This window comes from Tamandua tetradactyla, chromosome 7 (genome assembly GCF_023851605.1).
Source record: "Tamandua tetradactyla isolate mTamTet1 chromosome 7, mTamTet1.pri, whole genome shotgun sequence".
NCBI lineage: Eukaryota > Metazoa > Chordata > Mammalia > Pilosa > Myrmecophagidae > Tamandua > Tamandua tetradactyla.
This window is the reverse complement of record NC_135333.1, coordinates 83,701,712-83,729,437: the sequence shown is the minus strand read 5'-3', so window position 1 is coordinate 83,729,437 and position 27,726 is coordinate 83,701,712. Positions and strand designations below refer to the sequence as shown.

Sequence of the window (27,726 nt, the reverse complement as noted above, 5' to 3'; positions counted from 1 at the left end):
AACATATGTGTGTAAATATGTGAGAAGATGATAACTAAATGTATTATTTCCTAGGGCTACTGCATTGGTGTGGACTAAAACAGAAATTTATTTTCTCATAGTTCTAGAGGCTAGAAGTCTGACATCAACGTGTCAGCAGGGCCGTGCACTCTCAGAAGGCTCGACGGGAGAATCCTTCCTTGTCTTCTGGTAGTCCTTCCAGCTTTTGGTGGTTGCCAGAGATTTTTGGCATTACTTGGCTTGTAGACAGGTGTATTAGTTAGGGTTCTCTAGAGAAACAGAATCAACAGGGAACACTTGCAAATACAAAATTTATAAAAGTGTCTCACGTGACCGTGGGAACGCAGAGTCCAAAATCCACAGGGCAGGCTGTGAAGCTGATGACTCCAATGGAGGGTCTGGACAAACTCCACAGGAGAGTCTCACCAGCCAAAGCAGGAATGGAACCTGTCTCCTCTGAATCCTGAAAAGGCTCCCCTTGATTAGATTAAGCATCACTCATTGTAGAAGACACTCCCCTTTGGCTGATTACAAATGGAATTAGCTGTGGATGCAGATGACGTGATCATGATCTAATTCTATGAAATGTCCTCATTGCAACAGACAGGCCAGCACTTGCCCAACCAGATAAACAGGTACCACAACTTGGAAGTTGACACATGTCCCCGACCATGACAACAGGTGACTCAATCTCAACCTCTGTCTTGCTGTGGACTTAATCCCTATTAGTCTCTTTCTGTCTTCACATGACCTTCTTATAAGGATAACAGTCATTGAATTTAGGGCTCACCCTAATCCGGTATGACCTCAACTTAACCAATTATATCTGGAAAGACCCTACTTCCAAATAAGGTCACATTCTGAGGTTCTAGATGGATATGAATTTTAAGGGGACACTATTCAATTCAGTGCCCTAAGTAAGTTGTAGACAGTAGAATTCAAGCAGGTGTCATTTAATTAGAGAATAAATACAAGCCAAAAAAAATTACAGAACAGTAAATAAAAGCACAAGATAAATTCAGACACTATGCATATGTGCTGAGTCACTAAGTAACCAGAATTTTTTATTTAAGTTTCCACTTCAGGTCTTGGTGGGAAATGATGACTACAGATTGACAGAAGGAAATCTAAAAATCTATTCCTTTTTGGAGGGAATATTAAAGCAAATATAAGACTGTCTCTTGATGCTGGCCACAGTTACAGCTGTTACTTAGCCAATGACATACTGGGACTGGCCTGCTAAAATGGGAAAGGATCTCCTTCCCAAATAAAAAAGGCAAAGCCTTCTGAGAAGGCATTTTGGTCCTTCTCCTTCTTTGTTCCTGGACTGCGGATACCAAGCCTAAAGGAGCAGTAGCGGTTCTGCAACCAAGAGGCAACACGCATAGAGTGAAAGACACACAGAGCATAACCAAGGGGAAGACAGTGACGCCTGGATGCCTGATGCAGCGCTGAGCATCTGCACCAGCAGGCATGGGGCGAGGTTTTGAGGAGGTCTGAGGTTTATAAAATGTGGGCAGAGGGCTCCTTAAGAAATAAAAAATCAAAATTATAAATACAAAATGATTTTTAAAAGTGAATATTTATTTAGAATAAGAAAAAGATCACAACAAATTCCATGTGATAAGATTCAGGACACAAGCTTTTTTTTTTTTTTTTAACACAGCAGTTATCATAGTTAAATGGAAAACAATAAAACCTTGCTCCTGATGTCAGGATTGAGGAGAGAACGCCATTTATTCAACATTATATAGATGTCCCAGTCAGAGAAATAGAGGAAGAAAAAACACTAAAATTTGTAAGGAGGAAAAAGAAAAATTATGTAGGAAATTTTAAAGTTTCTATAGATAAACTATCAAAATTAATAAGTAAATTTAGCAAGTTCGGTGGCTACAAGGGAAATACAGAAAATCAAATGTAGTTTTTTCTTACACAGTAACAATTAAAAATGATATTTGGCAAGGCATATCATTTAATGTAGCATCAAAAAACTGAAATCCTAGGAATAAATCTTATAACACATGTTCAAGATTTCGCTCTACCTCTCAAGCACAAAACATTATTCAGAGAAATTCAATACCAAGATCAAGTTATTGATTGAAAGACTTAATATTGAAAGAATGTCAGTTCTCTCCCACTTCATCTGTAGATTTAGCAAAACCCCAAATAACATCCCTTAACTTTTGAAATATGGAAATTGATGAGATTGTTTTGAATTTCAATCTCAAAATACTTCAAAACAACTGAAACACAATCTTATAACCTTAATGTAGCTATTTTTATTTTTGCGTGTTGTTGTCAGTTATTTATAAGATTCACATTTATATGACTCGTTTTGGGGGTTCCTCTATTTCATTCATTCATTCAAAAATAATTTTAAAAGCACCTGCTGTGTGTCAGGCACCAAGCTAGATGCTGGGAATAAAAATAGGTGGGTAAAAATGAATTTAATTCCTACCTTCCTGGAGCTTACCGCTAATGAGGGAGACTCAGAGTTATTAAATAATCATCAACACAAGGAATATTACAATTTCGATAGATGCCATACTGCTACAAATACAATTGGATGACTTTAACCAGCAAAGAAGTCATAGGAGTTGAAGGAATGGCAATTGAGTTCAGATCTGAATGCTGAGCAGGTGTTAATTAGAACTTTTCACAAGGTAAAAATATCATGTATAATCAAAGGCCCCATTGCATGAAATGGTTGGGAGGGTGCAGACAGAATAATGGTACTTCACCTTACATACTCAAGTCTTTATCGAAAGAAAGATTTCTCCCTTTATGTCTTCTGATGGATTTTTCTTTTTCAGTTTTGATTTTTTTCCTCAAAAACACTGAATTTCTTAGGTTGTGAATTGTTTCTCAACTACATTATCTACCTTCTTTCATTATTTCCGTTTTTGTCCTTCTCTCCTACATTTTCGGATGTAACTTATTCATCACTGATTTGATTTTTTGGCCATTGTTTTCTTTTACCCTTATCCAACGCACATTTTAGTTATATTTTTGCATTATTTTTCTCTATTACAAATTTTCCTCACCTTATTCATTTCTCTGTTGAATTTATCTTTTTTATTCCCTAGGATTTATATTCCTGCCTAATAAATGCCATTGGATTAAGTGTTAACTTTTGGTCTGGATTTTTGGATTCTGCTGTAGATCAAATAATCTGAGTGTATTTTTTAATGCTCCTTTTTCTTTTACTGCATATATCATATATTCACAAATGTCAACAAAACATTTTATTGCTTCATGACATTTTATAATTTAATTTTGTTAAATTCTGTCTCCTTTATTTAGTATGTAAAACCGATAAGATAAAGTCATGTTTTTATTCTTCCCATGTATTCCACGTGGCCTGAGAGTTTTATTAAGTTGGCACGTAATAAAAATTGTTGGATAATTAAATCTTCAAAGTGTTGACTTTATTTTCTTAGCAGTGTTTAAAAAAAATACCTCCATAATTTTTTCTTATTATCTGCTTTTTAATGACATAAGACCCTATTAGACTTGTTATGTACCAACCTAGCATGTGGGTGGTTTCTCCCAATTTCTACTTGGATGACTAGTGAATTTTTTCTTAGTTCTATGACTTGAGACAGGTCAATATATGTAACTTCCAGGCCAATTCCCAGCCTCTGGAAAGCATTCGTGTTGTGTGAGTTTGCTACCCTCACATATACTTTTTATCCTGTGGCTTGCTTTTCTGTATCTGTTTCAAGAGCTCTTCACATCATAAATGGAATATTGTTTCAAGGGAAATGTTCAGGCTCCATAACAGATGTGTCGAATCAGAATCTCTGGAGTGTGGCCTACGGTTGTATTTATTTTTTAAAAAGTTTCATGAGTGATTCTAATACCAAAAAATTAAATTAAAAATTGCTTTAACCAATTGAGAATCTCCAGAGTTGACTATAGAGACTGCCGCCTCTAGCAAATACAGTATTCAAATATTTGTCCTTATTTATACTAGTTCTGTCCTACTATTTTGAGAGAATTGGTATCAGGGAGAGTGCAGAGGTACAGAAAAATGAAATTACAAAAAAAAAAAACAAAACCCACACAACAGAGTGATAGTTGAAAAATTATCTGGTGAAGATTTTACTTTTCCTAGAGAGCAGACAGAGAACGAAGGCACATCTTTTAAATGGGCTTTGTTTTCTCAAAAGTCAGAGTCTGTGTTTACTTCATCTATCTCCACAGCCAATAGCAACTTAACATATTCTATAATTTGACGACCTTAGTTTGCAAATTTTCAACTGGTTTTGTTCCTTTACCAGTATTACAGTGGGAGCTAGGAAGAAGCATCCAGCATTGCTAGCCAAACACAGTTTTAAATGATATATTAATAAAGTTCATGAAAAATATGATTTAATATACAAATGACAGAAGTCCTGACAGCATACTCTTCCCTCTGGCTAAACTTCTGTCTTGAGTCACATGGTTCAAATTGGATTAAAAAAGATACTCGATTTTCCTTCTCACTTAGGCTGTTTTCTCTCCTCCTTTCCACCTCTCCCCAATTTCTATCCATTGGTTTCATTGAGGTAACAATTACCTCTCACTTTAAATTAGTAGGTATTGCATATTCTGATTTTAATTACAAATGTAGCCATACCAAAGCAATAAGATCCCCATTCTTTTTTATTTATAGTTTGTTTCATGATAAATTCACAGACTTATTCACTGTGTCATCATTAGTAAAAGAGTGTGGGAATTCTCAGTGAAAGGACCAGGAACCTCTGCTTAAAAATAACATTCTCTTAAATCAACTCATCGTTAGTTGGAAATACATCAGCAGAAGAGTTTTGCTTTTCTTCTCCTTTTAAGTACATAATTCACTGTCTGCTCCAGCAGAAGGTTCAATATGTCTATAATTTAAGGGTTCCAAGGTTGCTTCATCCAGAACTTTTCCTTCATTTTCTGGTGCCTTCATATCTTTATTTTCATATTTCTTCTTCATGACAAAAATGAATATAGCATATAAAACAAGTGCTGGGACTCTTAAACCTATCCTCAAACCCAAAAAAGTATATCTGTGAATAGAAAAAAAGATAGATTTTTATTTTAAATTGTGTGAAACAATTTTCAATGTCGTTCTTTTTAGTATACAGAAGACATTACAAAAGAAAAATGTTTGAAAGTATACAGAAATGTAGGAAGGCAGGACGGACCACAGTGGCTCAGCAGGCAGAGTTCTCGCCTGCCAAGCCGAAAACCTGGTTCGGTTCCCATTGCCTACATGTGCCAAAAAAAAAAAAAAAAAAAAGTGTGAAGGCAGATGTAAAAGTGATGCTTCTCTTTGGGACATGCAGCAGGTTGATTTATGTACCCTAATTTAGTCTTGTTCTTAATCTTATTCACTTTCCTGTGGGAGTGAACACATTATAAATCGGGACCTCTAGTTAAGGTGCGACCCAATGAATATAGGTGGGGCTTAATCCACGGTGCTGGAGACTTTATGAAAAGAAAGCTCCAGGAAGGAAGCTGGAAGCCAGAGGTCAGTAGAAAAAACTGCAAGAGGAAGGAGACGTCTTTTCAGTAATTTTCATCCAGGGATCTATCTTGAACTAGGAGGTTTCCCCTACTTTGAAATACATGATAGCATATTCCATATATATTCTTCCTTCTCCTTTTCTTCATGTGGTAATGTTTCCATATTAGTAAATAAACTGTTTCTTTCTTTTTTTAAAAGAAGATTTCAGAGTATTAATTTGCTTGAGTGTACCATTATTTATCTAATTGGCTCCTTATTGATGGACAATTAGGTTGTTTCCAATAGTTTGCCATTCCAAACAAAGCCTCAATACAATGCGAGTATTGAGTATATATGTATACTCATTTGGGAGTATATATGTAGGGTCAATTCCGGGAGGACTGTTGCTGACTCAGAGGTATGTGATTTTTCCACTACAGTGTGTGATTGGCATTTTTGATTGTTAAAAATCTGGTAGAATGCATCTTAGTATAATTTTAATTTGCAATTTATTTTTGCAAAATGAGTTGCGCAACTCATATATTTGGGACATTGGCCATTTGTGATATCAGTTGCAAATTTGCTTAAGAAAACTCTTACGGTGAATAGCTTTCAAATATTATTATTATCACCTTTTTTTCTAATTATGGTTTTGGGAGATTGGGTTAAATATAGACATATTTCCTGTTTCCTAAGTAACTAAAAGAAATTCTACTTCTGCTAATACTTTGTAGTTTCCTTTTTTAAATGAATATATTTGATTAATTTGCAATTAACTTTTACTTGAGACATAAGGTATTGAAATTGTTTTATTTTCCAGATGGTCATATAATTGACCTCACACTATTTGCAGAATATTTCTCCCCATCAATAGACTTATGACTAGAGCCCCAGCTGGCCACTTTGTCTTTCTAAAGAAGCCAGCAGGCATTGAATTTAGTTTTTTTAAAATGAGAAGAGTTTTTGGAAACAAAGAAAATTTGAGTACAACTCCCAGCTCTTTTTGTTATTACCTATATGAGTTTGGGCCAGGAATGCATTCTCCTTGAATCTTAGTTTCTTTTCCCCTTAGGGAAAAGGGGGAAAATATCCATCTCTACAGTTTCTATGAATAGTAAAATGAGATACCAGATTGTTTGACACAATACTGAACAGAAAGTAAGTGCTCATTAGATGGTGCCTATTTTTATGAACATTGCACTGAAAATGCCATCTCATTCTTTAAGAATCATTACAGTCAAAGGAAAATAAAATCAATAAATGAATTATATTCATACCAACTTACCCAAATAATATGGAATTATATATCCTGCAAGCCCCTTTCTTCCCACAGCTGTTGATGGACCATTTCATACATACTCTATCAATCAGGGCCCCAAAATATACTGGAGCTAGAACTCCTCCTGCAACATGATACAAAGAGATGTCAATCCAAAGATCATGTTTTAAAAGTTAACAGAGTGATATTTCACATGGCTATATTTACTAAGTAAGTTAATTTTGTTTTCCAGAAATTCATCACGAACTGTTATCTAGGTATAAGTTTCACGGACCAATGAATTTTTATTTGAAATGCAGTATCTCTTATACTAAAGGTTGATTCATTGGTCATACATCTTTATTTTCTAAGTTAAAAATAAAGCTAAGGGAAATAGCTTTAGAGTTAACTTGGGAACAGTTTTTAATTAACTATTAATTCTCTTTACAAGATGCTGCTCAAGTGCAATTTGTTTCGTGTTAACATTTTTATTACTAAATAACTCAATTATATTTGATTGTTAGTCAATTAGATAGCAGACACTTGACCCAGTAAAGTTGGGGAGAATGGAACAGTCAAGATAAAAATGATGAAGTTGTGGATTAAGTAAAAGCTGAAAATTTGGAGGGCTCTCCCATTTTCATGGCTTACGTCTACTCAAGAATCATGGTTTTTAGGAACCTTGAATGTTCAAACCTTATAGCCATGTCATAGACATCTTTTTATCTACTCCTGCCCCCTTCATACAGCCCAATATACATAGGCAAGGAGGAACATTAAATGTCCATACATTCTGTTCTTCTATAATATTAAGTACCTTATGCCTGACTGGTAAAAAGGAGATGTTATCAATAAAACACAGAAGTTATGTTGGTTCTTATGTCATTTTTCTTAAGGAAGGAGAGCTGGAATATTAGGAGTAAAATTATAACTTCACAAGTATAGGAAAATCTCTGAGCTCAATTGCTATAAAGGCAGGCAGTTTTGTGTGTGTGTGTGTTTGTTTATTGTTTGTTTTCAGCTCAATTTTAAGATTAAAAAGTCAGTGGTTGCATTATGGATTCCCCCCATAGAGAACAGGCCCAATATTGCAGAGTGCCAAGCTCCTGCCAGGTTGCACTTCCTTTTGACTCATAGTCCCACTTTCATTTTAGTGTCATTAGAGTTTACAACCCATCATCTCTCTATTGATTGTTTGCATTTTAATATCTCCTTAAGTGGCCTAGGCTGTCAAACTTAGGGTCTGTGGTGCTACATTTTGTTTCTATATCTGTTCTCTTCACTGTTTCATAGTTTTTCATTGGTCTGTCTCTATCCTAATTTCTATTTTGACATAATTTTGTAGAATGCAAGGCTTTTAGGGAACATACAGTTGTCATATAGCAGAGGTGCCCATTTGCTTTTACTGCTATTTTAATAAATTTCAAGATTGACTCTTATAAGTAATAAGTAATTTGAACAAAATCTGGGTGAAAATGCTACTAGAGATCTATCCCTCAGATAGTTGATATTTTGATGAAAGGTTTTCAAATTTTGTTATTTTGATGAATGATTTTCAAATTTTATTCTGTTACAGAAAAAAGTAATTAGTGGTCCATATTTCAAAGTTTTACTGACTCCATTTACTTTTAATCAGTCTCTCAAATTTCTGAGAAATCTTCAAATGACAAGGGACTGGCATGTGAGATCAATGTACCCAAGGAAAACTGGTACTTAGGCACTGCGTGAGAAATTGGCAAGTTTCTACAACTTACAAGCACCCTTTGAAAAATGAAAAATATATGCCAACAATTTATTCTCTCATATAATGCCAAACCATTTTGACCCAACTTAATGCATTAAATAATTTATGTAACAAAATTGGCCTTAATCATACCGGAATTTTAAAACTTCTAATAACCTACTAACCAAATACCTTTTTCAGTTTAATACACTCTATGGCCTTCTACAATTTATGTATATATTGTATTCAAGATGACCATTGGCTAATTCGAAGTTTGTTACTCTGTATTAGCAGTTAGGTTTCATTGTGCCATTTATTAGTCACATCAAATTAGAATTTTTTCCAATTAAAATGGCAAAATTTCTATTTTCCTCTGCCGGCTTCTGCGGCCTAGGACTCTAGAAGTGAGGTGTCTTTATTGGCTCCAGAGGTAGGGTGGCCAGAAGCTGTGAGGCTAGAGAAGCACAGAAGAGAACTCTGGGTAGAGGATGGTAATGGAAGCTTGTAGAACCTCCGTCTTCTACTCTATTTCCATTTCCTTTATATTGCCTTTGTTTATCTTGGAGGATCTGTGGCCTTCTTCCTAAATACCCTTCTTAGACAATGTCTCTTTTGTAATTTGGCCACCCAGTTATGCTGTTTTCTTTTACTTTCAAGGGTCCCAGGGTTGATTCCTCCCACTTCTCTTTCCTTCTGCCATCAGCATTTGTTCCTCACCATAATCACTCCTCTGCCCCAATCACTAGATGAATGTGTCCTTTTTCTACTTCTCAGGAACAAGCACACACTTTTTCCTACGTCTCTCATAAAGGGGTTGAATTAGAAGTTATTAAATTGCTGACATCAACAGGAATCTGCGGTAAACATGGTAAATGGCAACAAGAGAGAAAGGATAATTTCCTAAATCACCTCATTTGAATACTTAGAAATAGACCTTTAACCTCTGGAATCTTCAGCCCTACAAAAAGCACAATTTTCCTGAGGCTTATTTTGCTCAGAACATTCCTTTAATCCAAGATGGATAGAGGAGTCTGTTTTCCTTTCCTTTTACATTTTTGTCTCCTGATAATGGTTAGCTACTCCAACTTTGGAGAGCTAGGCAGTGGGAGGTGGGGACAGTTTGTCATTTTCTGTTATTTTGCACACTCTTGGCCTGACCAAATGGCCTCCCTCAGCATCAAAGTGAGTTCATCTAAAAGTAGAAAAACTTTAGAGAGCACACTCTTTGTGTTAGAAAGAGAGTAATACAAATATAGTTCTTCCTTGGTCTTGACAGATTAACTTTAAGTTAAATCAGTGATCAAATTCTCTTTTAGGTCTATCAATTTTCCTGTCTTTTATTATTTTTCATTTATTACAAAGTAAAAATGATTTTCACTTTTACTTTTCATAGTAGGAAATTAATTATATTCAGTCTTTGAGCTTTGACAAGAGTACTTCTAACATGAATTTATGGTCTATAAATTTATCATACCTAGTGATCGTATGGTCAGTGAATGGAAACCCACTGCAAGTGATTTCAGCTCAGGCGGAACATTTCTGTAATAAAATAAAGGCAAGGAAGCATTAAACATCTCTAAAATACTAACCTGAGTTCAATATTAAAACATCTCTCAGTAGAGTTTTTCATGATTAAAACTCAAATAGAATTCTCAAAGAGCAGACATCATTTAAAGTTTTTTCAGTTGTTCTAAAAAAAGGCAAACACCTGAGTGATAGCAATTATTATTATTCCCTTATTTATTCACTGTGTTAATGACTTTAAGACATTTTTAACTAAAATTTCCACATTTTATCATTTAGGAATCCCTGTGAGATAGTGGTTGGAACAGAGTCTGTTTTGCCTGTTAAGATCGCATGTGGTCTCGTCAGCTGACACAGTCCCTGTGGATTGAGAAGATGCTGATTTACGTCTTCTGTGACCTTAGCAGAGTTCTTTTCACCATCTTATTTCTGTCATTGATGTTAACAGAAAACTTTACCAATATGACTCATGGGTTGCATAATTCAACCAGGAAGGTCAAAAAAACGATCTGTATTCTAGCTGAGTGAGTGTCTTAAAGCTAGAGAGATCTTAGTATCCTCTCTTAGAAATTCACTTACTTTTACATTTAGAAAGTTATTTCCACAATTCCACTTTTCTGTGTCCAGTGAACCTTGCGACATTACCATCCTTGTGATAACCAAATACATACCAAGTGAAATGAAATTATTTGACAGGGGGTTGTGGGGCCAGGTGTCTGAGATTCAAAAGTCCCACTTTTGGTGAAATATTAAGTTAACAGATATAAAAACCTTATTTCCTCTTAAACTGCTTGGGTGACTGTTTTAGTCCAGAGACCCAATTTAGTGGTCTTAAATTATTTAGCAAATATTTTTTAAGTGCCTCCTATGAGATGCTTTACTAATTCTTATTCTTGAGAATAGAGATAAATGATGTTTCATATCAAATAAGTAAATTAGTTAAGTGATTTAACCTCTCTTGGTCTCAGTTTCCTTATCTGCTAGTTGGGGATTATAATGTCTATCTCAAATGTTGGGAGAATCAAATACAATTACCTAGCATGTGCAAAATTACTGGTCTATAGTAGAAACTCAATACTTGGTAGCTCTTCTCCTGAATTGCTTACTTAAGACACCATTATATGCAAAGAAAATTGAGGTTTAGAGTGCTTGTACTAAATGTAGATGTGAGAGCAGGACTACCGTATTTAACAAGTCCAATGTTTGATAAACAATTCCATTTTTCGAAAGAAAAAGAGAAGAAACTCTGTAAGCCACAAATTATTAATCTTCTTATCATTCTTAGGCAACATTCTACATCGTTAAGTAGATGGCTTGTGGTACTTTGAAAAAAAAATGGAGATCATTAGGAGTTAGAATAGATTTACTAAAAACACCTCAAATGTAATTTAACTTTAGAAATGTTGCCACAGTGGTAGGCAATGCAGATGTAGACATGGGGTATCATAATTTCAGCAGAATATATATTTAGAATCTTTTCCAAAAATATTTTAGAAAGCTTGTAAAGTTAAACTTGGCAAAAATTAAACATAGCATAATAAAATTAAGTATAGCACATTTATATATTAAAAGAGAAAATACATTGAAACTGTTTTGGCAATGCTTTTGCAGAGGGCAGAAAACTAGCTGAGCTGTGGGCAGTGAAGTCATGCCTGTAGATAGGTAAACTGATGTTATTAAAAGAGATGGTTTCTTCTGTAAGCAGGGTGGCATGAGGAAATCAGGAGGGGAAAGTTAACTTGCCCATCTGGCTTTCTCTCTCAGATATCAGCTTTCTCAAGGGGGCCTTTGGGAAGAGAGAGAGACTGTGGTTCTTCTTTAGTTGAATTTTCTGAGAAGAGCCTGATGTGCAGTTATTCACTGTTGTTGATTTTTAAAGCATGAATTTTTGGTTTAGATACCAAACACACAGGAGACAAAAGTCAATATTTGATGTCAACTTGTATTTTCACCAAGGGAGAGAGGTAGCATGCAGGAGAACTGGGGAGACTTGCAGATAGGGCTAATATTTTCTTGCAAAGGGGCTTGAAATCTGCCTGAAGTCTTAGACAACAGTCAGTGGCAATGACAGATTTGTGTGATCGAGTGATGCACATATACACTAACAGGCACATACAATCACTTGTAATGCTGAAATGTACACACTCAAATGCATGCACACTCACACCAAACCACACCGACTCACATCCTGCACCCCCACCTGGTCACGCAAACACGCGCACACACACACGCACGCATGCACACCATTAGCAAAATATTTATCACTGCATTTTGACTCTTACCTCTCATTTGATATTGATAAAATGTATTTTGATGGACTTCTCTGGAGGAATTCACCACAAAAAGCACCCCACGGAGTTAAGTGTATTATTTTCTTTTAATAATAGAAGAATGTCTTCTAAATACAACGATTTTAAATTTAATTAATGCTAAGTTCTCTCTAAATGACAGCCATCAGGACCTACTGCTTCTTGAGGGGATTATTAGTTAGGCCTGATAAAACCCTGCCAATAAATAGCATAGGTAGAGAATGCTTGTCTTCTTATTTACAAGAGGTTGAAAAAAAAAAAACTCAAATTCATTTCCTAGCGGATCCAAATCATTAAAATTTAAATTAAGAAAAAAAAATTCTAAAGGTTCTCTCCTCCTTTGGGCAATTTAAGAATGAACATTTTGTTAGTTATGAGCTTACCTTAGGCCCCACATCCCTCTGTCAGCAGCCGCGACACAAGATTTCCAGATCACCTCTGGGAACCAGGGCTCTGACCCCCACGTGGTTTACAGCATCCCTTAATGTGACCCAGCCAACTACTCCTTCTGTGCTACTCAAACCCTTCCTTGGGCCTCCTGGAACTCATATTCTGTTACCAGAAAAAGTCTCAGATCCTAAATTCTTCACAGTCCCTTCGCAGTCTTTGTTTCTTGTTCTAAACAAAGCCTGGCCGCCCATGATGAGTCTTCCCGTGCAGTTTTTTCAGGGGAAGGCTGTTCTCCTCCCACAGCCTGGGTATCACGGCCTGAAGCTTTCTTGCTTACAATTTTTCTTTTTTTGTCTACACTGCTTCCAGATGAGTCCCTCCTCACTCGAGGCCTCTAGCTCTCCTGAAAGAGCACCATCGTAATGTACAATTCCCCAACTTCCTAGTTGCAGTTAGTTAAACACTCTCGTCACTCCCGTGGTCTTGACAGTTCTAGTGCGGGGCTCTCTGTCACTGTGTCCAAAACTATTCCTGGCTATTTTAACATTCTTGTAGACCATCCACCCAGGGCTCTGGCCTCCCGGGTCCTCAACCAATTCACTCCAGTGGTCTTATTTCCCGCCCCTAACCCACCACTCCCACCTCATAGCAATCAAGGAATACTTTCCTTTTTTTTGGCGGGGCGGGGGGTGCATGGTCCAGGAACCGAACCCAGGTCTCCCGCATGGGAGGCAAGCATTCTACCACTGAACCACTCGTGCACCCAAGGAATACCTTCTTAATTCTTGGTTGTAAGCATCCTACTCTTGCAAGCCACCTCCTATCTTAAGTGCACTCCCTCTCATCCAACAACTGCAACAATGCCTCAGCCCCCCCAGTAGTCTTCAGGCCCTTGACTTCATTCACCTTTTCACGGGCCATTTCTACACCTAGTCTTTACTTTCTTCCTCACACAGCAAACTTAAAGCCCATTAGCTCTCATCATAATCACTCCTTTGCACATATTCTAGACTTCCTTTTCCATCTCATTCTCTTTTGTACTAGACAGCAAAAGCGCTTTCATCTGACCCTCAGCCTTTTCTGCACCAACACCCAAATTGTTGAATAGGCTGGAGAAAACCATTCAAACACAGAATGGACTCATTTTAAATACCCAAGTACCAACCTGATAGTGAGACTCTTGTACAATGCTATTAGATTTTACTTATTGGTTTTTCCAGCTGGTTTTCTCTCCCAGTCTTCAAGACTACTATTTCATATTTGTTGATTTTACCTCAAGCCTCTTTCTTTTCTTCCTCCTCACTCTCAGCTATTTACCTTCCCTTTTATTTAGCAGAGGAAATGGAAACAATCAGAAAATAATTTCCACACCTTTGCACCACTACCAATACTCATTTAACTGCCTCTGTGCTGTTGTACCTACACAGCCTAAATAATTTTGCTACCTCCCAAAGCCCTATGAGCTTGACATTATTATCTATGACTTAAAAATGCAGAAACTGATTTTTGAATGAATAGTCACATTGCTAGGAAGTAGCAGAAGCAATACGAACACGGGTCTGTCTGATCACAATCTCAGGAATGAGTTCTAAGTCTTGCTTTTTAACTACTTCCAGGAGTCTTTATTCTTCGCTCCTATCACTATCCAGTGTTTCTCCTGAATGGCAGGGTGTGTTTGGGACATTATTGCTGGATATCTAATAAGTATTTCAGACATACAGGAATAGAACAAATTTTTGCTTCTCTACTTCCTTCAACCTATTCTTCCCTAGTCATCTTCATTCAATAGAACTGCCATGCCCCCAGAGCCTTGGAGCAGCTTCAAATTCTCTCTTACATGCCACATTTAATTCACTAGCAAATCCTTTGGCTCTGCCTTAAGGAAAAAAGAAAGAAAAATTAAGCACTAGAGCATTTCCCGGTTTCTCTACCATCACCATCCTAAATCAAGTTCAAGTCTCCCTCATGTGAACCACTAGCCCAGCTTCCTGTTTTCCCTAATTTCATTCTTGCCTTCCCAAAACATTTGCACAGCAATCAGGGAGATCCTCTAATTAAGAAAGTCATCTGTATATTTCTAATGTTCAAGCCTCCCTGCTGGCCTCTTAAACTTAGAACAAACTTAAGTCTTTACCTTGACCCACAGAACTTCATGCTCTGGGCCATGCCACCTGTCTCCCAATTCTTTTTGCCTCTTTTCTCTTCCCACACTCCTCTGACATTCTCTGTGTCAGGCGTGCAACACCTTAGGACCTTTATCTTCGCTGCTGCCTTGCCAGGGTTGTGCTTTTCTCTCCCCATATTGACATTACTTGTGCCCTTAAACTTCCGTCAAATAACTTCCAATATATAGTATCTGAACTAGTATCTCTTACCTCTTTTTTTCTGTTTTCTTATCCTGATTTACTTTTCTTCCTGTTGAACCCTACCCGTATTTTACATTTTAACTTGCTTATTTGCGTCTTGTTTCTCCCCCTATACCATTCACTCCCCCACCTGCTCTGGGATATCAGCTAATGAAAGCAGGTCTCTGATCACTTTCGTTCAGTCATAGCTTCAGTGCCTAGAATTGCACCTGACATTCATAATGAATATGTAGAGAATGAGTAAATAGCATCACCCTTGCTCAGTCTATTTATTTTTAGCAGTAGCCTTATGGTTTCAGTGCTGAAAATCATTAGTAGACTGAAGTTTATATTTTGTTGTACAGTCTGCCTCACAAATGTTTTCTTTCAATATAGGCAAATGGTATGAGGGATCAACACATTTTTTTTTTTTTTTTTTTTTTTTTTTTTTAAACATTTTCTTGTTTTATTGTATTCTGTTTCTCCGTTTTTGTTACATGGGCTGGGGCCGGGAATCGAACCGAGGTCCTCCGGCATAGCAGGCAAGCACTTTGCCCGCTGAGCCACCGCGGCCCACCCCAACACATTTTTTTAAAGGAGTGGTAAGGTTGATCTTAACCACTTTCTTAGTACAATAAAATGTAGCTGTCATCCATGATGGAGCACAGACTTCTAAAATCCTTTCTCCTCATGAACAATTTTAACCAGGAAGTTAAAACTTGTTAAGAGGGAAGCTAGTATGGAGTTTTGAGATGATTTCCTGTAATTTAGTGAATCTGTACTTTGGCTGATAGGGAAGGCTTTGCTTTTGTAATAGACAGCACTTTATATTAAGGTGGAGCTCTTGTGGAATAAATTAGGATAAAAATTTTGACAAAATTTGGAGTCAGAATAGACTTAAAACAACTGTAGGCAAGATCCTTGAGGTCTATATTCATTTTAACAAAAGTTAACAGCACATTTGCTTTTCTTTTCCTCCATATCATGCTGTTGGCTGTCAGTGAACTTGTGTTTACCCAGGTTTTAGCTGTTAAGCCAGGTCACTATACTTATGCACCTGTGTTTCTTAGAGCCACATGCCAGCCTTTACATGTTCTCAGGTTGAAGTGATTCATTGATCAACTTGGCCACTATGGCTTGTATCATCTGCTCCTTTCCTAATTTTCCAATCTTTTCTTGTGCCACACTCCTCTCACCCAGCCTGTTCCTGCCAAAGGCCTTCTTGTTTTTTCTCAACCACACTAACCCTTTCCTCCCTCAAGGCACTGGGGCCTGGACCCTCTTACTAAAAGCCATTTATTTTGGAAATTTGAATCTGTTCCCTAGGTCTTTAGGTTAATGTCATTTCTTTTGAGAAGTACCCTCTAAGCCTTCCCCCTTCCAACCCCTCAGCTCAGTACTCCATTAGCTCTCCCTTTTTTATTCCCTTTAACAGCATTCTTTTTTTTCCCCTTATGAGTACTAATTCCATTTTGCAATTATACGTACATTTTTAAGCTAATTTATCTCATGACAGTTTTTCCTGTCATCCTCCAAGCTGTGTGGACAACAGGTATAATGCCCGTTTTGTTCACCACAAAATATTCTTCATTTAGCATAGCACTTTGTCATAATATTTGTCTAAGGAGTAAAGAGAAAAATGAATTCTGCTCATATGTTTTTCTCTTTTCTCCTACGGCACTATAAGAGAGTACTAGGTCAAAACCATTTTGAAGGTAAATTAAAGCTTTGGAATATCATTATAGAGTGAAGTTTATATTTCACAGTCTGGTTCCCAAGTGTTCTTTTCCAATGAAGTCAATATGATTCATCCCGGCAAACCTACCAGGAGGGAGGGCATTGCAAAGTTAAAGGTTCTTTTTGAAACATACAGAGGTTCTTTGATGATTGAGGCAAATGTCAACCAGCCTGCTCCTCAAAATTCTTATTAAGTGGAGAAAAAAATGGAATCTAGATTTTTTTATGAAAGAATAATTACTATCAATTATGGTATTCAAGTATCACAATAATCCTAAAACAATAAATTCTTGGAAAAACAAATTGTTATAAAATATACATTTGAGTTCCAATATATTATGAAAAATGTGTACGTTGTTAGATGTGTTTATAGCGTAATACATAAGAACACGGTTTTAAAAAGTCATACTTACTTAAAAACTAACATCATGTTTGAGACGCTTCCTATTGCAAAGGCAAAAGACTGCAGGGCTTGAAGTGTGAGGAAAATGTTAAATTTTGTTGTACAATGATCACTTCTTGGACATTCACCAAAACGGGCTGAGTTATTTCTGTTTTGCGAACCAGTTACTTCCACACACTTACAGTTATGAAACACCTAAAAAAGAGTTTTTGGAATATAACAGAATACACACAGAATGTAACAGAATAAATACAACTGGGCTATAAATACTTTTAGGTCTCATTTATTCAAACTAAAGTAATTATAATAAAAATTCAATTGCTTAATAGTTGAAGGAGTAAAATGGTTTCCTGAAATCCTTTCTAGACAAGCAAGGAAATGTTATTCACTATTAACATTTAATTTATTCAAATTTTTAAATTAGGAAAGGATTTAAGAAATTTGTATTTGAAGCTCTGCATATAAATTTTCTCTCTAACATGAACTATTACTTTTACTTTCTCTAACACACCTATTAATGCTCTTTAACAATCACTACTAAATGTCAGAGACTTTGACCAGGGAGGGATAACCAAGGAAATCCAGAAAACAGGGCAGTTTGGGAGGGCCCCAAACTTAGATCTAGAGCTGCCCATGGAATGGGACAGAGTCTAGGGGAAATGGAGCCAGGTAGTATTGGTGAAATTCTATATTGGTGGTCAAACACATTGAAGAACTTCAACATAGATGATTGGATGATCTTATTAGAGAGGTTTAAAGCATCAGGATGCCCTAGCTACTGATGACAGTAGAGAAAGGGGAAAAGTAGGAAAAAAAATGTTTTAGAGATGTAATCAGGCAGGTGATTGATGCCAATAGTGGCTTTTACAAATTCTGTTCTGAGTCTAAGCTAAAGTAAGGTTCAAAAGAATTCATCTTAAAACTCTTAGTGCTAAAGACTAACTATTGAAGGAGGAATTAGAGAAGAATTTGAATCCACTTTTGTCTGACTTTACCAATCTTCAGTGTTTCAATAGGAACAAAATGGGATTTCCTTCTGGAGCAAGCATATTGGCCTCTAAAACTAAAGTTAGGTGCAAGAGACATTATTTTGAGTGGTTTGAAGGAATGATTTATCAGTAAGGATTTGGTAAAAGAAATCCCTAGTGAACCCCAAATGGTATAGTTATTGTCAGTATCAAGATGGTAGATGGAGATTCCTTAGAATTCTAAAGTCAGGTCTACTTCAGCCATTCACTAGTGGGCAAAGTGGGATCATGGATTCCTGGCGCACTCTCAGTGGAAGGTCCTAGGGCCATGAATGTGTCATGAAGAATGTGGACTTTTGCATACAGTCTTTGGGGCTATATTTGTGCAAATTTATTAAAGTTGTGACTAAGCTTCAAAGAATCTAGGATATTTTATTCTTCAAATTTCTCAGTGGTCTTCAGTACTACACTTGGCAATGGCCAAGGGAAAAATAGAAAAAGTTTGAAAGTTGAAGATGGAAAGGTATGGTACAGGGCAATGATCGTAGCTGATTATATCGCTAATGTTGATAGGAAAGGAGCCAAGGAAATGGTTAAGCAACTTTGTTAGGTTGGGTGGATTGAAGCAGGATTGGCAGATACCATACCTGATCCCCCCAAACTGAGAGTATTTCAAAGAATTGGGGAGAATTCATAGTTTACATGGAAGAAAATGTTTTGTGTGAATACGGAAATGGCATTTCTAGGATGGTGTTGACAAGAGGTAAGCAGGGTACTAAGTTATCTTGGGTGGGGTAAGTGCCCGCTTCAGAGAAATCAAAACTTTGGAATAAGAATTGAACATAATACTATGTTTAATTTCTTGAAATGTCAGAAGAGTAGTAATCAGATTTAAAATATATTTTTAAATAAAATTTATCCTGGAAGGGCAGGTTATGTTAAAGAGTTGACTGAGGACTTCATCTTAACTTTTGCAAGCTAAAATACTGCCAAAAATTTAGTGGAAATCCATTTCTTTAGTCAAATGAAGTACTTCCTAGAGACCTTAAATGCACTCAGATTTTAAAAGGTGAGATTTTTACATTCTTGGGGGGTAGGGGGGGATGTGGGGTAATCTTATATTCGAATCTAAGCAGCAGAAAAACCTTGTGTCTTAAGCAGGATTTAATATATGGCTTTGTTTATACAACATCACAGCCATGATAATGACAGACAACTTTATCTTTTTCACTGGAGAGTCTAGTTACAGAAATTTTTAAAAAAATAATTGTTAGATCAAATCTGTGATTTTGATTCAGGAGAGAAGAGAAAGTAAAAAAATAATACTCACTGTAGACTTTTTATTGCCACTCAAAGATTTGCATCCTGCTAAACAAGGTGATATATAAGTTATTCCATTGTCTCCACAGATTGGTTCCCATTGACTTTCATCACAATTGCAGTCTGAGTTGCAATACGAAAGTGGTACATTTATGTGAGATTCCACTGGATTATTTCTGCAAATATATGATAGATGTATATTGAGAGAGAGGAGAGAGGCACAGAAGGAGAGAAATAAGGAAAAGGTTTGCCCTTTAATCAGAGAAATTTGGTAAGTGATGAGCCAAAATTGTCAAGTTAAAAAAAAAAAATTCTTAACTGTTTCCATTCTCCATTTTTACCAAGATGTAATATATCATCTAGGAAAAGTATAATTTAAAAGAGAAACCAAAATGGATAGTAAAACTTAGAAAAGAGGTCTTTGTGGTTCTACCAAGAAATTTCGCATTAGGTAAGTCACTTCATTTCTCTGGGACCTAGTTTCTCTTCAGCAAGGTAATGACATTAGATTGAATTTCCTCCCAGGTCACTGTAAATTCCTGTAAATCTCTGAATGTTGTATAACTTATTTTTAACTACATAAGAAAATCATTTAACAGAGCCCCTAAAGATCAAATTTGAAAAATCAAGATTAATAGAATAAATTGAGAATGATTAGAAAATCTCCATATATTTTTCAGTGAAACTGCAATAGACTTATAATTTATTTTATAACATGGTTATAGATTGTAATTTTATAACATGGGTAAATTACAAAACAGGTCTCATTTGAAAGATTTGAAAAACATTTCACTTTTGGAAGAAATGTTTGTCATAATTGGGAATTGATAAGTTACCTTTGAATGAACAAGTAAGGGAAAAGAGAAAAAGTAAAAAAAAATAAAAAAAGAAGCCAACTCATAAACTCAGATATTATCAGTAATCTTACTACAAAAGCATCTAACAGCTAACAACACTTGAAAACATGCTATTATAAGTAGTTAAGCAGCACAACTGAGAATTCAGTCCAGACATGGCAATCAGACAGGCTGTGTTCATTAGTTTCATTGCTTCCTAAAAAATATGACTATTCTTTCAAAAATTAGTTTCCTCATTTATAAGTCATAGATAATAATATCAACATCCTAGAGTTCTTTGGGAAGCAAATCTATTCAGCAGTTCTCAAACTTTCTAGTCTCAGGAGATCTTCACATTCTTAAAAAGTAAAACATCCCATAGAACTCTTACCATCTTCTTTTGAATTGATGGTACAGTTACTCTACTTGTTTTTCGGGAACTGACTTTAGGTGAAAGCCTGGTTGACCATCAGGGAGCAGGGAGCCCCTGGAACAAATAGTAGGATGTAGGATCTGTTTGGAGTCATATGTGACTTCAAACAAGTCGCAGTTCCTCTGAGTCTTAACTAATGAAGGAAGAGGATATAAGAGAGAGATGGGATGCATGATATTTAAGATTCTTTAACCTCTAAATTTCAGTGTTCTAGGTCCTCTGTGTTTTGATTTACTAGAGTGAGTGGTGGTGAACAGGGATGGCCACCAACAGTCAGGATTAGGAGGATCATTGAAGACTAGCATGGCAAGCGTTCAAGAACAGGATAGTGTTTAGGTAAGAAAATATGGGAAGACTGGACACGTTCAGTTGACACCCCACAGAAGCCAGTTTGAAAGGGCAGAGTTAACAATAAGCAGCACTAGTGAGCATGGTTATTGAACTGTGATCTGAGGATCTTTGAATGTGAACCTCCCTATGCTTAAATTGTTGGCTATGTAAGTAGGAGAGGAGAAGTCTACACAGGAATTTTGTCTTTGATTTGAGATAGAGACCATAGTACTAGGAATACTTCATATTATGTGTTAATAGAAAAGTAGAGGTTTTCTAGCTCTAATATACAATTATATATAGGATATATAATGATCCTACTTCTAATGAAAACAATACCTTAAGAAATAGTATTAGCTTACAGAAAGGGAGAATTCAGTACAATGTAAAGTGGTTTTTTAAATGAGAATATTAAGTACCAAAATGAACTATAGAGTAAGGCTATTCATTCACTGATGGAGAATGTCATTTATATTACTCTTGAGATCCATCCAAGATTGTAGTGGTTAAGATGCAAGGCTTTAGAGTCAAACACTCCATCTTTGGGTCAGACTCTTCACATTGCAACCCGGGTACCTCTGTGTACTTCTTTGAGCCTTACGTGCCATGTTTATAAATTGGTGTAAAAGTACTCACTACTCATTGTAAGCACCCCGCAAATGATAGCTATCATCATTGCTACCTATGCTGCTTTTCTTTGAAGAGAGAATGATAGGAGGGCTTTTTGAAGTTTTAAGAAATGGTTGTTTCAAGAATTTGTAAGTTGAACTTTCTCCCAATGAAAAGACAGTTTAGTTAAAATTGCTATCTGCCCTGTTTTCTTTACATAGGCTTTTGTTCAAATAGTTTACCCATCATGCATTTGATAAGTGATTTATACAAACCCGTCATAGGTCAAAGTTAGGCCAGCAACTGATTTTTCACAAATCATCGCAAAATCTGACAGTTGCAATAGGGAGCCGATCACCATGGAATAAAAGCCTAATTTGGCACTTCCAAGCAAGGAAAGTTTGAATTTTTTAATGATATATCCTCCTGTAAATATCCCAATTGCAAGTATAGGTAGGGCTATAATTCCTAGAAATAAAAGAAGGGAAAAATGTAATAATGTCAATGTTTTTCCCTGATGTGACTTTATGTATGACCCAAATTCATCTGATCTTAGTATTTCTTCTCTTGGGGGATGGCAGGCCAGAATAGAGAGGATGGGGTGGGCCAGTATATGAAATGGGAGAGACAAAAATAATTCCTTCCTGTCAATATCGAGGATTTGTTCTCACGAAAAAGCAAAGGAAGTGACTTAGAGTATTTTTGTTTTTGTTTTTTTCCCCTGGAAAGCAACAAGAATAAGAACAAATAAATCATTTTCCTGTACCTGGAACTTTCATTCTATCATCTAAATTCCTTCCATCTCTTTAAAATGAAGAGTTCCAACCTTCTGGGGCGGGCCGCGGTGGCTCAGCGGGCAAAGTGCTTGCCTGCTATGCCGGAGGACCTCGGTTCGATTCCCGGCCCCAGCCCATGTAACAAAAACGGAGAAACAGAATACAATAAAACAAGAAAATGTTTCCCTTCCTTCCTTCCTTCTATCCTTCCTTCCTTCTCTCTCTGTCTTTCCTTTAAAAAAAAAAAAAAAAAAAAAAAAAAGAGTTCCAACCTTCTAGAACCTCACTTGAAATTTATCCAGAACTTCAGAACTGAATATTTGAATTAATTTCTCTTCCTTCTTTACCTAAACAAACATGTACCCTGAGATGATAAACAGGCCTATATAAAGTGCTAAAAAAAAGATTGGGCTCTCTTAACTTTTCCATTTCGCTGTCCTGCAAGAATTATTAAAGATGAAGGTACCGCTGACGAAAAAAAATCAGATGAGAAGCTTCTTGGGAGTCAAAACTTAACCTTTGTGGTTTTAACTTTTCTCTTAAGATCAACAGGGTGATCATATAGAAGTCTGATCAATGCTTTTTTTTTCATATTATTGATTTCCTATTGTTTATGTATGACAGTCACATGCCACTTAATAAATTTAGTACAACTCACCAAATATTTGAGTTTCTACAATATACTGATTACCATACTGGCCAGTAAATGTCTCTTAACAATCTTATAGTGGGAACAGGAGAGGGGGGTCGGAAAAGATATAAGAAAACCTCTCCTCAATAATCAGATCTCAGTACCTACTGGAAATAGATATCATAGAATAAAACCTCTCTAAAGTATTTATTTTGAATTGTGCAAATTTTGGTAATGCGTTTTAATTGATGCTCCTTTTGGAAACATCAGTGTCCAATTTTTGTAAGTAGTTGAGTCTTGATTTCAATTTCTGTAAATTAAGGGAGAATAATTACATTACAGCTATATTTGTCTCAGGTTCTGAGCACTAAATTATAAGAACTAATTATGCGGATACCATGCCCATTCAGATACAACTTTTCCTTCAGGAAGCTATCTGCCATACAATATGAGATGCGACTTCAAATGTAGAACAATAAGAATATCACAGGATTAACAGACTTGGTATGGTTTGCAAAAGCATGAATATAAATTGTTTATTAAAATATAAAGTTTCCTTCACAACAAAATGAGACTGTCAGTTGCTTGGAACCCAACTACTTGGTAGCACATTGCTCTTCAAACAAACACATAAACAATATATCTTACCAAGCAAAAAGTTAGCTTCAGATATTGACCGACCAAACTGCTGTTCCACATATTTGAAGATATAAGTAAAAGAACCAATAAAGCTGCTTATGTGTAACAATGTCAAAAATAAGTACATAACATATAGAGTGTTGGTAAGGATGGTTTTCAAAGACTGGAAAAAACCTATAAGAATTTATGAAAATAAAGAAAGTATTATGCTGTGTCTTAAGTACATATTAATATCTTAATTTTACAAATATAATACAAATGGCATACGATTTGAAATTCATAAATATGTAACAGAGTGAGATTATCCTCTAATCTTGTCAACAGTTTTTTATATATTCCTTTAATTTTTTTCCATATGTAAGTTAATGTTTATTTAGTTTATTTTATCCTAAAATGGGATCATTCATCCATACTATTTTTCAATTTATTCCTTTCATAGTTGGTTATTCTTGTCACTCTGTCACACAGTTTGGTTTTCCATTGGGTATCAGGTAGTGACTACAATAGCACTGTTGCTAGAGAAACAATAATGAATAAGACAGTGTTAAATAAAAGTAATAATATAAAATAATAGCATATTACCTAATAATATAATTAGGTAGAAATTTACCTTAAAGATAGCATAATCTAAAACTCACAGAAATAAGAATATGAAGTTTCAAAGATATTAATGATGAATTTAGTAGCAGAACTTCTATCTCTTATTTTCTAATATATAGCTTTTCCACTATAGAATACTGTCTCTGTTAATCTGGCAGCATTATAAATCACCTGACTTAAGATGTAAGAAAGAAAGACAGGGGAGAATGATGTGTCTCAAGTGACATTACTACAGTAATAGTAAAACAATCTATGGCCACAAACAGATGTGTAAAAAATGCATAACCTCTGTCCATGGCAAATATGATGTAATTTGGGTCTGAGATCACCAGGTCAGCCAGCTGTAATAGGAGCTAAGACTGGAAGGAATTACTAGAAAAACAGTAGGGAGTATCAGTCAGACTCCAGCAAGACAGAATCAGGTCTGGTTATTGAGAGATGGATAATACAGACCGAATGATCTTGCTCAGAAGATCTCTAAAAGCTTCCATCAGATATGGTGTGGAAATTCAATGGTTAACTAGAGATGGTTTCATATGTTTATCATATGAAGAAAAGAGTGAGGGGAAAGGGCACAGAATATGAAAAGAAGAGAAGACGAAAAGCAGGCATGAACATTTAAAATAGGCCCAAATGCTGAACTTCCCTCTAGAGAGCTCTCTGGTTAGGAAGGACCACTGACTTTTGAGCTATTGCTAAGTGTTATGACCTTTGATCAAAAGGAATAGTCTATGGATGTACCAAATCATTGACTCTTTCAGGTTCTTTTGGGAACCTGGATGTCTTCCTTTCTGGATGTCTTCCTGTCTCGACGTCTTCCACACAGTCATGATTCACTTCATATTAGTCTTAATGGTTCAATAAACTCAAATGAAAGGAAGCTGACTGCCCCAGGATGCAACTCATCCCGTTTTTGGATAGTCCTCATTGTCCACAAATCGTCTTTGGGATGAACTGAATTCTTCCTTTATGGCTTTTTCAACCATTAGTCTTGGTTCTGCTCAAGAGTACATAGAACTAGTCTTTACTTCTTGCTCAATAATCTTAGTATTTTCACCCATTTCAAACTAGCACATAATTAAGGGTCTCTTTACTATTTTGGTCTTTATCCTACAACGGATTTGGAAATATAGATGATTACAATTGTTTTCACAGTAGGTCCTGTTTGTACATCTTCATTGTCCTCGTACTTCTTATTGGGCTCACAGTCAACTGTGGCCCTTATGGATTTTTCACACAATCCAACACAATTCAATAATTTTTATAGATTTAATCTAGTGTACTAGCAACAGGATATACCAAATAAAAATTTCTTGGTTTGCTGTTTTTACGGTAGATGCTAAATTTCAAAAAACTTCTAACTCAGTGTCATGCTGATTCTCTGGGGGAAACAAACCTTGATTTTTAGTATTATGCTGATTCCCATGATAATAAATGGTTGTAAATTCTCCCATCAGAGTCAATTTCAGATTACCAACATGGCTGAAAAGTTAGCAATCCTCCCTCATGAGCCAATGAAAACTGGCTCCAGAATACGTCTGCTCTTGGATTAGACTGAGTGGGAGTAGAAGGTGGCAAAAATGGTGAGTGGAAGAACTGATGAGAGGGAGAACTTGGGTATACCTGAGAATGTAATTGCACTTTGACTTAAAGTTGAAAGATTTGACAAAGGCAATTAGGCATTGCTCTGCTTTGGCTTTTACTATTTCACCATTTCTTTGCAATCTTAAACTTGCTGCTCTCAACACCTCATTGTTTCAACTATCATGCTTTCCTGCTGCATCATTCTCCAGACTGTTTCTCCTTTCTGCTTCTCCATTAGCCCCCAGGATGCAACTCATATTTGAGAAAGAAGGCATAGAAAATGGCAGAGAATCCTTAGCCACATGAGTGAATTCAATAATTTAACTACTGCTCTTGCTCTTACTTCATTTTTGAAGATTTAGTTAAGCAGTACATTTTTTTCTATGCAATTCCCAAGAAAATAATCTTACTCTGATTACATACAGGGAAACTTCCTTTGATTTCCTTTCTTCTGAGAATAGTTAAGTTGTCCAACTTTTAAGCACTCATAGCTCCTTATATTTGTTCCTATCTTAGTTCTTAAAACACTCTGTTACAATTGTATATTTACTTTTTGTCATCACCACTAGATTGCAAATTCTTAGAAAACAGTGTGTTGGGGATTGCATCACATCCCTCACAAGACGTATGTTCAGGTCCTACCCCCTAGTCCTGTAGTTGTGAACCTTCCTAGTTAAGGTGTGCCCAGACTGAATGGGGTTGGGCCTTAATCCATTAAGTCTGAAGTCTTTAAAAGCAAAGGAAATTAGACCTGGAAGAAGGAAGCCACTGGCAATAGCTGAAAGCCAAAATTCAGCTGGAACCCAGAGAAGAAAGGAGAGGAACCCAAGGATTGCGTGCTGGCCAGGCAGAACACTGCTAACCCTGGGGGAAGCCTACCTTCTAGCCTCTAGAATAAATTCCCATTGCTTTAGCCAAGCCAGTGTGTGGTATTTGTCATGGCAGCCAGGAAGCAGACACAGGAGCAAGATTCTTTCTCCAAGGCATACATGGTAGTTGGTACCGTTTATTTAAATGAAACATGATACTTCCTTTCACCCTCATAGTTTATACTATATAATTTTGAAATTAATGTATACTCTTTGGTTTATAAGTACACGTTTGCAGCCCTTAGTTGATTTTTCCCTGGTAAAGATCACGAACCTAATCATATTTTCTTCAGACAATTAGTATGTATGCAGGAAATACTTGCCAATTTTAGTAGGAGTCAGAGAAAAATAATTCAACTAAATTTAGTGCAAGGAAAGCTAACTCCACATGATTTGGATATGATTTATCATTTTGTAATACCCACAGCTCTCTTCCACTGGAGTTAACAACCCTAAATTGACTATGAAGGTGAAATACTTACCAGTCATATTTTCAGTAACATTTTGCTCATGGCTAGTTAATTTAGCTGTTTGTTTCCTTTCTTCATTTGTTTTGGGCCCATGCAAAGATATTGAAAGTTTCCTTTCTTCCTGTGGTTTGTTATTTGCAGAAAGGAAAAAGAATGGTAAAGAAGACGTAATGGAGACTAATCCAGACACAAGGGAACCAAGCCACCAAGCACCAACCCAAGTAGAGTCCTTAGGAGTAATTCTGATACTGCCTAGAATAAAGGATTAGAAAGAAAAGTCCAGTCAAAATTAAATTTGAAGTGCAATAAATTCTGGGTAATAATGAAAATGATTGCTGTTCTCCATTGATGAAGAAAGTAAGCTACAGTCATCAATTTTAAAATACCATTTTCTTTTTATCATATTTTTCACCTCTGAAGTTAAGATGACTCTGATGATTGATAACATCTTACAATTGCTGTTGTCCAGGAGTCAGTCATAGCATTGTTGCAA

At 36.1% G+C, this 27,726-nt stretch overlaps 1 protein-coding gene across 1 annotated transcript in view; it reads right to left on the bottom strand.

The window, feature by feature from the left end:
• Nucleotides 1–1,569: 1,569 nt before the first annotated feature.
• The window catches only part of LOC143691573 (solute carrier organic anion transporter family member 1B3-like), a 52,867-nt gene continuing 26,710 nt past the window's right edge, over nucleotides 1,570–27,726 (bottom strand). The window contains exons 7-14 of the mRNA XM_077170245.1: nucleotides 27,246–27,485; nucleotides 23,720–23,884; nucleotides 21,940–22,132; nucleotides 19,467–19,632; nucleotides 17,179–17,363; nucleotides 9,935–9,999; nucleotides 6,765–6,882; nucleotides 1,570–5,039 (exon numbers count right to left, since the gene is read on the bottom strand). Of these exons, the coding sequence (XP_077026360.1) occupies nucleotides 4,829–5,039; nucleotides 6,765–6,882; nucleotides 9,935–9,999; nucleotides 17,179–17,363; nucleotides 19,467–19,632; nucleotides 21,940–22,132; nucleotides 23,720–23,884; nucleotides 27,246–27,485 (1,343 nt within the window). The 3' untranslated portion in view covers nucleotides 1,570–4,828. The remainder of the gene's footprint in view (nucleotides 5,040–6,764; nucleotides 6,883–9,934; nucleotides 10,000–17,178; nucleotides 17,364–19,466; nucleotides 19,633–21,939; nucleotides 22,133–23,719; nucleotides 23,885–27,245; nucleotides 27,486–27,726) is intronic.